The following is a 12,989-nucleotide window of genomic DNA, read 5'->3' on the forward strand; positions in this document are numbered from 1 at the left end:
TCAGATTTCTTGTTTCTGTGTAATCTTAAAATCTGAGTTTTAATTGTGATTCAAAATATAATATAAATCGAAAAATAGCAGTGAAAGCCAAGTGTCTGAAAATGTAATTTGTTCCAACAGGTGACTGCAAAAGCCAAGCAATTGAAAGACTCTGTTTCAACCAGTCCAGGTATGTTTGTAACAGAATATCAGAGCTTCTGCCTGCATTTGTAGCTTATTATTGCCGAGAAAGATGTAACTCTGAAAGAAAGAAAGAAGTACTCATTATCTTTTAAGCTTATAAATTGTCAATTTTGCCTGATCCACAATTTAAAGAAAGAATGTATTCTAACATGGCAGTATTGCTAACCCAATCAAAAATGCCATTGCAACATTTAGTGACATTCATATAAAAACAGAGTTAATGAAGGATGAATTGTTAAGCCCTAATATATATTTATAAATGGATATTTTAACCTAATGATCTACAGTGAAACTGAATGGTTTACAGTTATGTTTTCTTGTATCTACATCTTGAACAGTAGGAAGTATGTATTTTGTAGACTGAACTTGAGACCTAATGAGCATGTTCTGTGGTGGACTATAACAATCTTTTTATGTTATCAATAGGAACTGTTAGGTTCTCTGAACTCAGGTCTGCAGCTCATGCTTTTAAAGGGTTTAAAGACACCATGGCATTGCCTGACCACATTATCACTAAACGAGAGGAAGAGGAGGATGACACTAAGCATCTTGAGGAGTCCGAAGATGGGGATATTGCAGTAAGTCCAACTGAGATCACAGAGACAGAAACCAGACATCGCAAACGGAAAACAGACAAAACACCTGAGAGAACTCTAATGATCAGAGATGAAGCAGAGGAAAAGCAGAGAGGAAAGCGTCAGAAGGACTTTGATAATACAGAGCAAGACGATGACATTGATGATGAGAAAAGAAAAAAGGAAAAGGGTCGACCTTCTGAAGAACAACTGTGGACTCAGAGCCAGCAGAAGCTTCTTGAAGTAGCTTTACAACAGTATCCTAAAGGGACACCTGAGCGCTGGGACAAGATAGCAAAATATGTCCCTGGGAAAACTAAGGTATGGAACACATTTAATGTCCTCATGAAGGGTTGCCACAAAGTGACCCTAAATGTCTACCGTTTGAATGTAATGTGATACAAGAATAAAGAGACAGAGAGGGTTAAAGTCAGTGTTTTGGATGACAAGCCTTTTAGTCTTTAGTTAAAAAATAATAAGTGAATAAGCTTTGACCTTGTGACTGCCAGAGAGATTGAACTTACCCCCCGCCAAATAAAAAAATGAAGATCGCTGTTTTGATGAAATGCTTTTTAAGATAAAGCATTGGTTTTAACTTTCTTTTATTTGCAGAATGTTATGCAGTTATTTTTTAACTGTGTTTTCTATTTTCCATGTCATTTTTTAAATTATGGTAAAAAGCAGATATAACTGTTCAGCAAGCTAGAATGATGGTGCAGTAGTTGGGAGCTTTGCTTGCAGCTCTAGTCTGGGAAGGTATTAAGGCTACCACATCCTTAGCCAGAGCAAAAAAACAGAATAAATGCATTAGATATCAGCTGCTTCTTACAGAGGCAGAGTTGTGGGGTGCTGCTTAATGTATAGGAGTCCTGCTTTGGAGGCCAAATACTTCACTGGACATAGAAGGTGTGAAGACATGCAGGATTACATGCTGTACCTTTGTCTAAGTGGAAGCAAAGTTGGAAGCTGTCCTTTGTGAAGCTGCTTCCTTGACCAGTATCAGATAGGGTAATTGCCATCAATGTTTCAGCTCCACTGGCTTCATAACTAAGGTCTGGTCAGTGACTCTAGCTGAAAAAGGTCAAGCCTGACCTGGTGGGGGAAATGATAAAGGAAGGGAATAACTGTGTAGCAGTACATTCTTGGAATGGATTGCAGCTATTCTGGTACCCCAAAGTAAAAGAAGTAATTTAGTAAATTATTTGATTATTAGAAGAACCATGAATGTTGTATCACTATGACTTGAAAACTGAAATAAATAATTGTTTTTGCATTGTGTTACTTGCATAAACACAATAAATCAAAGCACATTTTCAGGTCACTGTTGGGAGAGCATGAAAATTGATTAATTTGCTTGTGACAATACATTGCACTTAAGATTAATGTGAGATTCAAACCCAGTCATGCATTTCTTCCTGTACTTTAGGTGTACTGTTTGATTTCTTTAATTTGTTGGATAATTTCAGTGCTAACAGGAAGTGACTGATGAAAACTATGTTTTTACATTATTTAAATACTATGCATTAACACACAAAATCATTTGCATATACAGATGCACATAATTGTTCGCATGAGGGAGTTGGGGCTGGTATGCTTATTCATTTTAGAGTCTTACAAAACATTGGTAACAGTGTTCATTAACAGTTCATGCATGTTTAGTAGCTGGTGTGGTGTGTTTGTGTATGCGTGCACCTGGCGTAATATAGTACAGGTGACTAATATTTGTATGAGTCATCCTCACACCATACCTTGTTTATGCCCTTTCTATTGATTAGAATATCTTGAGGAGGGGGGAGTGGTAATTTAATACTTGATCAGAAAGATTGTGGCAGTTAGTGTTTGACAACATGCTGGTCAAATCTAAATGACCTTAGAGACGGCCATTATCTGATATTGGTATTGAATGGTGCTTGAAATTGAATTACAATGACCATAAGAAGAAGAAAAAACTTTTAACTACCTCTTCATATTGTTGTGCTAGTCACTTGAACCTCAGTGTTGTCCAACATTGCTTTCCTTTACATTTGTCCCAGGAAATATCTACCAGTACATGTAATGATAAAAGTGTCCAAGTTCTAGCATTATTCCTGTGTCCATCCTAAGTAGGATGTAGCTTTTAATGTAGATTATACTACGACTCCCGATTAATATTCAAAAACGTGCACGCTGATTGGTCAGCATGCACGTTGTAAATCAGAGTTATAGTAATGGAAAAAGGTCTGGTCACCCGGACTTTTTCCATTACTATAACTCTTTTTTTTAACAGCAATGGAGAACGCAAGATCTCCATTGCTTCACACTGTCTCGCTATGTTAAACGAGTTTAACACAGCGAGACAGCTTTAAAAAATGCTTTTTTTTAAAGCTGTCTCGCTATGTTAAACTCCTTTAACATAGCGAGACAGTTTGTAAAAAGCAAGGGAGATTTTGCTTTCTCCGCTGCTTTTTTTCAAAATGTCTCTCTATGTTAAATGGGTTTAACATAGCGAGACAGCTTTAAAAAAAGCAACAGAGATTCTGTTGCTTTTTTAAAGCTGTCTCGCTATGTTAAACCCATTTAACATAGCGAGACAGTTTGCAAACAGCAACGGAGATCTTGCTTTCTCCGTTGCTTTTGCCCACAGCTCTGATGTACTGCATAGGCATATGCATGCGCAGTACATCAGAACTGCCGCAGAATACCAGACAACTGTGGAAGGGCAGCAAGAAGGCATTATACAATGCCATTATTTAAGAAAAGTAATTATTTTTTTCTTAAATAATGTCATTGTATAGTATTAATAACCCACGCCTGGGTGTGGGTAATGCTGGATTTACCCACGGTTGGCTTTGTTTGGCCACTCAGGCTTCGCCCTCGTGACCAAACCACACAAACTATGGGTAAATCCAGCATTACCCACACCCAGGCGTGGGTTATTGCTATATTAATACTCATCCATGTTTTCTTCTGTTTGTAGATATTCTCTTCCTGTTAGCTAAGTCTTTATCCAGCTACCCTGCTTCTACAGACACACTTCACTTCCCAGTTCCTTATTGCCAGTTATTAGCTACATAATTATAGCAAATTTCACATATTCTAAATTTTAGAAATCTTTATGGTCTTTTTTCTGCTGTTAGAAAGGCAGCTTGTGCTAAACAAATACCAGCCTTTCAGACTGTGCATCAGCTGTCATTTATTTTAAGGTTTCAGAGTTCTCTCCTGTCAACTTCTATCACTTTAACTGCACATAATTGTTATTAGTATAAAAACATGAAACTTCAGTACTGTAAAGGTGGCAGATGCGTTGCAGAAACACATCAGGAATGTGTGACAAAGTGGCTGGTTTCCTACAAATGCATTTAATGATAAATAATAGCATTTAATTATATTAATGTTGGCATCTGTGTGCAACTAAATACCCGAGTTTAAAATCATGCCTTCTCTTTATACCCCAGTATGTACACTCAAATGTGCAATAATTTGCATATTTGCTGGTGTTTCATGTACTGGGGTAGAAGACTGGGAATGTGTCTGCTGCTGGGTACTGAAAAAAGTCTAAACAGTGAATTGAAAAAGAGTTGACCAACTCATACAGCTATTAGACAGGGTTATTACAGACTTTGTGGACTAGGTTCCATCCCCTTTTAGTCACCATTAGATTAGACTAGACTGCATGTAGATTTCCCAACAGGAGAACTGTAATATCTGTTATCTGACAGTATGCTTCTGACATGTTCTTTGGCTACCCTGTATTTCCTTTTCATTTCAGAAATCCTGTATGTAGAGAATAGATCCACTTCTAAAATCAGATTCTTCTCACAACCCCACCATATTTTTCTGACTTGATTAGTAGAAGAGGTATGAAGGGCATCCATTTTTTTCTCCTTGCCCAGTGTACACAGCGGACATATAACACTCATTCCATTGCACCATACTCCTGTGTCAGTAGTTAAGCCATAGCACATCTGTTTTTGGATTAGGCATGTCTACCACCACCACCAACAAAAACTTGAGTACTTTCCACCACCTGTCAGTCACCTCCATTCATTACCTACAACACATTCCATTCAACAAGTGGTACTCCAGTCTGAAAGGCATCTGTCACATTTAATGAAATGCCATTTCATCGGGGTCATGAGTAACCTGACTGAAGACCAGATGATAAAATAAAAATCAGGACTAGGTAATACATGTTGTGGGATTTTTCCCAGTTTATACTTTTCTGGGGCAAGTCATTTTTAAGAAATTCTAGAGCTATGATAGTGCAACTTGTACAAAGCAAAGGAAAATCAAAAACAAAAAAGACATTGCCAGCATATACTTCCTCAAGTGCAGATGTTAAATTAACTCATCTTGAAGCATTATGATAACCATACCTCTCAACCTCTTAGAGGAAGAAATCTGGACAAAGCCATAAATAAAAGTGGGACAGAGTCCCAAAAATAGGGGCAATTTTTAAATATTTATTTATTTATTTTACTTTTCTTGACCGGGATAGTCAGACTGGATATATGCCTATTTTCAGTGGAGGCCCGGGGAGAAAAGTTCCAAGATAATAATACACATTGAACATTTAGTAAATGCTAGTTTCAAGCAGATTACAGTCATAAGCAGTACCAGCATTTAGCACATATAGTACTAACTTATTATAAAACACTTTACAAAACATAACATAACATTATTTTCAAAGTTATATGTACATAACATTACATTCCGGTTTAAGACACATTGAGTAGCAGTTATACAGTTGATACTTCCTGAAATGGTGTGGTAGAAAAAAGTTAGATGTAGTTGAAGGTAAGGCACCTAAGTAATAGAGAGGTCACTAGTCCGGGTTAGTGCAAGGACATAACCAAAGAGTTTTGAAGTATTTGAGTTTGTTTTTGAATCAAGTTAGTGAGGGTTCTAGGGTCAAGTCAGTTGGGAGTCTGTTCCATGTTTTTCCAACAAAGTTGGCAAACAGAGTCCCCAGCTGAGTATTTGGATGTGTATGTTTGAACTAGGAGTCTAGTGGATGATCGCAGTGGCCAGGTGCTGGTGTAGGGGCTGATAATATTTTGTAGTGCAGGTGCATTTTCTGGTTGGTAAATGACTTTATGTGCCACTATTAGCTGGCTGAACTGCAGTAGGCTAGGCAGTGCAAGCCATCCCAGGCGATTTAGATTGTGACAGTGGTGTGTTGTCCGGTAGGCTGTGCCAGTAGCAAATCTGGCAATGTGGTTATAGAAGGATGATAGTTTATTAAGATCTGCTTTAAGGTGGAGAATAGAGATGAGTTGATAGTAGATGGGAACAGGCAATTGCAGTTCTAGCAAGTGGGGTAAGGAAAGGTTTGATTCTGTAAAGAGTGCCAAGTTTTTTATTAATGGTTTTGATAGTTTGATTGATATGCACATCAAACTTCTGATTATCAACTATGACACCCAGTAGTAGTGCCATTGTTAGTGGTTATGCTGCAGGATGGTAGGGGGATCCTGTGTGTGAGGGAGAAGAGGAGTTTTGTTGGGGTTTAGGATTAGATGTTGATTGGAGAGCCATTTTTACACTGTATTGAATGTATTTTGGGTTAATGTAAGTAAAGTAGCTGGTGAGGTGTCAGAACAAATCAAGGTGGAGTCATCCGCATATTGAATGCAAGTAGCATCTGGGATGACTGAATGAAGGTTGTTGATAAAGATGGAGAAAAGAAGGGGTCCTAGTATTGAGCCCTGGGGGACTCCTAATGTGATGGGTAGGTGAGCGGATAGCTTGTCCTGCCATAGGGACTGCCTGTTACCTGCCCTGCAGGTAGGATTGAAACTATTGGAGTGCATGGTTGTTTAAGGAGAAGGCCTTCAAGGTATTTATAAGCATTTTGTGGTCAACCATGACAAAAGCCTTGGATAGATCTAGAAAGAGTTCTGATGATAGTTTGTTATTATTGCAGTTGTGGTTAATGACGTTGGAGAGAGAGAGAGAGGAGGCAGAAGTAGTACTGTGGTGTGGCTTAAAGCCATGCTGAAAGTTGGACAACAGCTTGTTCTGTGTGATGTAGTGCATGAGCTGTATGTGTACACACTTCTCCATAATTTTAGCTAGAAGTGACAGAATAGCTATGGGAAGTTTGACAGCTCAGTGGAACTGCCTCCTTTATGGAGAGGTATGACATGGGAGATTTTCCATATAGTGGGTACAGTAGCTTCAGATGTAGCTCTGTTGATCAAGATGGAGATGAGGTATGTTATGGTGTCAGCATCCTTTTGCAGATAGTCTGCTGGGAGGAGGTTGGCAGCCAGGGTGGTGGGTCTTAGATGTTCTTCATCTCACATTGCTGCAGTCATAACCTGTGGGTAGTCCGCTGTCCTCGGTCGGCCCGAATACCAAAGTGTTAGGCTGGCGTCGGTCACGGTCGCTCAGATCTGACGTCAGTATGCCGTGGTATTAAAGCGCATGACCGACGTCATATCCTCAGTCTTTCTTGCCGCATGGTCCGAAGCAGAAGCAGCGTTTGCAAGTGCCGTTCGGCGTTCTGAAATTTTCGTATTTTGAGTTTCAGACCGAAAACCAAGTTGGGCTAAGTACCCCATTGGGGAATATTTTTGTCTTTTCTTGCCTCAGTTAAATCCAGATGTCAGAAAAAGTGAATAATTGTATTTCTTGTGGGAAACAGATACCTCATAGGGATTACCACTCTCTCTGTATTCCTTGTTTGGGGCCTGAGCACGACGTAGTCGGTGTCGCTTTGTGCTAGATTTAATAAGCGCACCATTAAACGTAGGTTAGATTGCGCTAGGCTTGTCTTCGGTAAGCGGTGTAATTACAATATGCCGTCGGATCCTCCGACGCCCGCTAACGCTAAGAAGCGCAAGGAAAAATTGTTAAAGTCCAAGCAGGATGAGTCGACCGTTCCGGACACCGGTTCTTTAGAAACTACGGTGGAATCTGTGGATCCAGCCGAGGTTTCAGCTGAGTCTCAGGGGAGCCGTTAATTTTGCAAGATGTGGCCTCTCAGGAGTCGGGTCAGGCTGAGGGGCCTCTCAGGTTGCTGTACTCCCTTCTTTGCATAAGGTGGTTAGGCCTTCCCTTCTGTCTCTAAGGTACCTTCCAAGGTCAGGCCTGGTTTGTCTTCCTCTGGTGTCAGTCCTAGTTCTGCAGGTTCTGTACCTAAAAACACATGCTAAAAATGGCAGAAGATTTGATTTCCTTAATCAGAGGTTCTATGCCCCTCCAGATAAGAGGCCTAGGGTGGAGCCAGAGGTGGAAGGTTTTGAACATTCTTCAGATTACTCAGAGTCTTGACTGAAGACATTCAGGATTTTCCTCCTTATTCTGATTCAGAGGCAGAGGATTCTAGTCCTTCTGCTTCTCCTCCAGAGGATTTTTCTTTTTCAGAAACCCTGCATTCTATGAGGGAGCATTTTAAATGGGAAGGTCAGGATTTCTCAGATTCCCGAAAGAGGCTTAGGGAATTTTTGTTTTTACCACAACATAGGCCCTTGGCTATACCTCCTGTTTTGGATGTTGTTCAGGATGTTTTCTCTGAGGCTTCCCTTAATCCAGACTCTTTGCCTCCTGCACCGGTTAAACCAGATAGGTATTACAGAGTGCCAGAGGCTCATAAATATCTGTATAAGAGCCCAAGGGCTGACCCAGAAACTATTAGCCAGGGACCTAAGGGTGTCAGGGCTTCTGTTGTAAAGAATCCAGTTCCTATGGATAAAGATTCTAGAGCTTTAGATAGGTGGGGTAAAAAAAGTGTATACCTCTTCCACTCTAGCAATGAGGGCTTTGAATTGCCAGTTTCATATGTTGAAATACCAGAATTTTCTCCTTACTCAGTTAAAATCTAAGGTAGATGCTTTGGCAGAGGGCATAGAATGTAAGGAATTACAGTATTTGGTTCATGCCTCTGATCAGGTGGGTAAGCATTCTTTGCAGTGTGGTTTCGATGCTTTACAGGCTTCTTCCAGAGTGGCTGCCACTGGATCAGTTATTCGAAGGCACGCCTGGCTCAAGGATCAGAACTTGTCAGAGCATGTTAAAGCTCGAATTTTGGATGCTCCTCTTCAGTCTGAAGTTTTGTTTGGTTCTCCTGTGGAGTCAAGTCTTGAAGAAAATGGAAGACAAAGCTAAGTCTATGCAGACTGTTAAGGATTTTTTGCAGGTGCAGCCCCCTAAGTTTAGCAGAAATTGGCTTACTAAGGGATGGGCTTACCCTTCTTCTGATTTACAGTCTAGGGGCAGATCTAGACGTAGTAGGGGCAGAGCTCAGGGTTCTTTCAGGCCTAGAACGTGGAGTTCCCCTGCACAATCTACAGGTTAGGGCAGGGGCCAGTCCTTTCGTAAACAGACCCAATGACCTGCATGTTCAGCTACCAGATCCTTCCTGTCTGGCAGCGCCTCTGGGAGGAAAGTTGGCGCTTTTCAGGCAAAATTGGCTTTTAGTCACCCAGGACAAATGGGTGTTGGACATTATAGACCGAGCAAAACAAAGCCAGTGAGGGATGATGGAAACGCCAATAAATATCCACAGGCAGTAGTAGAAATAGTAGAAATGCACAAGGCACCACAAATAAAACTCATGAGTTTATTAACGCAAAATCCTTTTTGATATAGCTCGTTTTCGTTACACAATGCAACTTCATCAGACAAAAAACAGGGAGGGATCCCTGAGTATATATACACACATAATTGATGAATAATTAAGTAAATTGAGACCAATCAAGTTTTTTACAAAAGGACAAACAAAAATATATAATTTAAAATACTTTAAAAGTGTATTATATACATATATATATATGTTAAAAAATATTCCAAGACATAGAAAAAACTTTATAAGTTAATAATTCAATACAAAGAAATAAATGTAGCTTGTATAGTATATATAAAAAAACTAAAACAAGTTATATACTAATAGCCTTAAGCTTCAATAAAGGTTTAATAGAGATGTAATCATTTAAACCAGGTTCCTTGTTTGATTCTAAAAGAATCTGCCAGTAAGTTTCCTGACATTCCAATTTTACCTGCCATGGCCCACCTCTGGAATCTTTATTAACACCTTCTAGTACAAAAAACTGGTATTTAGCTGTAGGGCATACTAATGTGTGCTTATACAGAGCATTAGTACTGTTCTTTTTAGATATATCGTACATGTGCTCATAAATTCTACGTTTTAATGTACGCTCTGTTTTGCCCACATAGTATGCTGGGCAGTGTAAACAACAAGCTAAATAAACTACTCCATGACTGTTACAGTTGAAGTATGCTGTACCCCGGATGGTTTTATTGTGAACTGAAAGATGTATTTCTTCTTTGTGCACAATGTAAGAACATTGTGCACATGATCCACATTTATAGGTACCTTTACGTCTATGAGATGTATGTCGATGGAAAAATCCTGTTTCCAATATATTTTTAACATTTTTCCCTTTACGGAAAACAGTTCTAATATCCTTGCCATGTATATTTTCCAGGTCAGTAATGTCCTTGAATATGTCCCATTCCTTGCAAACAATCTCCTGAATAACACTAGAGTTCACACTAAACCCTGTAATAAAAGCTTTTTTGTAATCTGTTTGGTCATTGGAACTAACGGGGACATTAACAGGTGTTCCCAAACCTAAAATTGGTCTGAACCTGTCCTTTCTTCCCTCTTTGACTTCCCCCCATATGTTGTAAATAAGTTCCTTTGGATAACCCCTGTCCATAAACATTTGGAACAGTTTCTGACACTCTGCTAAGAAGTCTTCCTCATTGGACGTCATTCGGGAAACTCTGACCAGTTGGCCCTTGACTATACCCCTTTTCTGGTACATGGGGTGTGAACTGTGAAAATGTATATAGCTGTTAGAAAACGTAGGTTTTCTGTAAATAGTGGATCTAAAAGAACCATGATCAATACTGAGAAACACATCTAAATATTCTACACCACCTTCGTGTATTTGATAAGTGAATGTAAGGAAGTCTGTAGTAGATGCCAGAAATTCCATAAAATCCTTTATGGCATCTACAGGACCTGTCCAAAAAATGCAGATGTCATCCAAAAATCTAAAATAGGCTGTCCAATAGTCCTTAAAAGGACTATTAAGGACAAACTTGTTTTCCCAGACAGAAAGAATGACATCTGCATAAGTTGGGGCACAATTTGCCCCCATAGCGACACCTGACACCTGCTTGTAATATTCTCCTGAGAAATGGATAAAGTTATTATGCAGAACTAGTTCCATAAGCTCCAAAATCACAAAAATATCATTACTTTGAATATTAGGGCAAAGTGTAAGTGCCTCTTCCAACCACAACAGCCCCGTCTCGTGTGGTATAACGGAGAACAGGTCTACCACGTCGATAGTCAGGAATTTTAAATCAGGTACAATAAGTTCAGGGGTAGCCTTTCTCAAGAATTCCCAAGAATCCTTGAGTGAGTTGTCAAACTTTGGCCACAAGCTTTTAAATTTCCAGTCCAGGAACTTAGACAAAGGGGAAATCTTGGAGCCTTGTGCAGCCACAATGGGCCTAAGAGGAGGATCCAAGATACCTTTATGTATCTTGGGTACTCCAAAAATCGAGGGTACCCTAGGCTGAGTGTTGTTCAAAAAAGTATAAACACTATTATCAATGGCTCCCTGGTCAAATAAATCTTTTATGGCCAAATCAATTTTTCTATAGGCCGTATTGATCTCATTGAGTGATACTGTATTGTATCTAGTCTGATTATTAAGTATGGTACACATTTTACCATCATAAACATTTTGATCCATAATGACCGTTCCACCCCCTTTATCTGGTTCCATAACTCTGATACTATCATTGTCCCGAAGCTCAAATAGCAAAGTTTTTTCAGAACTAGATAAATTAGGTGAAAATCTAGTTTTTCTAAGTTCTTTCCTGATTTTCTGTTCAATCCTAGTTTCCAAATTTTTGAGCTGTGGATGTAATGGAGGATTGAAAGTGCTAGGCCTGTGTAGACTGTTTTGATTGGAAGATTCTCCATTTCCCAGAATATGTTCAAGATTGATTTTTCTAATAAAGGATTTTAAGTCTAGTATAACCTGGGTAACATTGCTGCCCCTATTGGGAATAAACTTAAATCCCTTCATGAACAAATCAAAATACACATCAGTAATATTTAAATGACTGTAATTATATATGGTGTATCCTTCCTTGGTACAAACAATGTCATTAGTATCAGAGGTAATTTCAAGGCCAGATTCGGTAATATTTATTCCCAAAATTGGGCCTGAGCTAGAGGATGATTCCTGTGATTGTTCGTCCCTCCCCTGTAAAGATGGCATTGGGGGGAAAAAGACTGATCCTGATAACCTTTACGCTGATTACGGATCCTCTCAGATCTCCTAGGGAGTGGTTCCTGTACCTGGCCCTGAAAACCTTCTGCTTCAGGTGTAAAGTCATGAACTGTGGTATTAATACCTGGGCCCTGTTTGTGTAATTTATGATGCTGTATTTTACTAAAAGGTGGAACAGGATACTGGCATCCCTCATTGTACTCTTTAACATCTCTATATAACTTTTTATACTTTCTTTGTAAAATTTCATTACATTTGTTGTCAACATCTTTTCTGATTTGGTAATATTTCATCTTCTCTCTTTCTACTTGAAACATCAAATCACTAGTAACAACTAAATTAATAGCCTCTATGTCTTTATCTAATAAAACAATTTCTTTCTCATTCTTTTTAATGATGGCTTGTACAATCTCCAGCCCACATTTATCAAAAGCATTAATAAGTTCGGCGTGAAATTCACTGCCTGCAATAACGTTATTAGGGTACTTATGAACCCTGAGTCCTTTAGGAACAATACGTTTCTCGAGACATTCATTAAGGTACTTGTTGTCTAATACCAAACTACGGTACCTGTACAATGAAGTCTCGAGTGAAAGCAAAGAGTCCTGAAAACTGCTGCCCTGGTTGACGTTTGGGATACCTTCTCGTTGGTAATCAAAACTAGGAACCTCCTTGTACCAGTCCTGAAACGAAGAAGGAGGTGTGCAGTGAACTCTATTGTTGTTATCCACACCCGACGAGCGTTCATTCCCCGTCTGTAAAGCTAGTGGCGTTCGAAAAAAATCTTCAGCAGTTTGATGATGCCCTCGGCTAGTCGAGGGGAAGGAACCATCATTGTTGGAAAGAACAGGGGTGTTTTTGGAACCTCGCATGTCCGGAAGGTGAGGGTTAGCAGATGTAGAAAACATTTGTTGCAAGCCTTGTCCCAAAGGCAAAAGGATGTCAATAAGTTGACTCAACTGGCCAGTTA

At 39.4% G+C, this 12,989-nt stretch overlaps 1 protein-coding gene across 2 annotated transcripts in view; it reads left to right on the forward strand.

The window, feature by feature from the left end:
* DNAJC1 (DnaJ heat shock protein family (Hsp40) member C1) overlaps positions 1 to 12,989 on the forward strand; it is a 2,872,711-nt gene that overhangs the window by 2,505,647 nt on the left and 354,075 nt on the right. For both annotated transcript variants that reach the window (XM_044064570.1, XM_044064571.1), the window contains 2 exons: positions 121 to 169; positions 610 to 1,079. In XM_044064570.1, the coding sequence (XP_043920505.1) occupies positions 121 to 169; positions 610 to 1,079 (519 nt within the window). The remainder of the gene's footprint in view (positions 1 to 120; positions 170 to 609; positions 1,080 to 12,989) is intronic.

This window comes from Protopterus annectens, chromosome 3.part0 (assembly GCF_019279795.1).
Source record: "Protopterus annectens isolate FY-2018-M chromosome 3.part0, PAN1.0, whole genome shotgun sequence".
Lineage (NCBI taxonomy): Eukaryota > Metazoa > Chordata > Ceratodontiformes > Protopteridae > Protopterus > Protopterus annectens.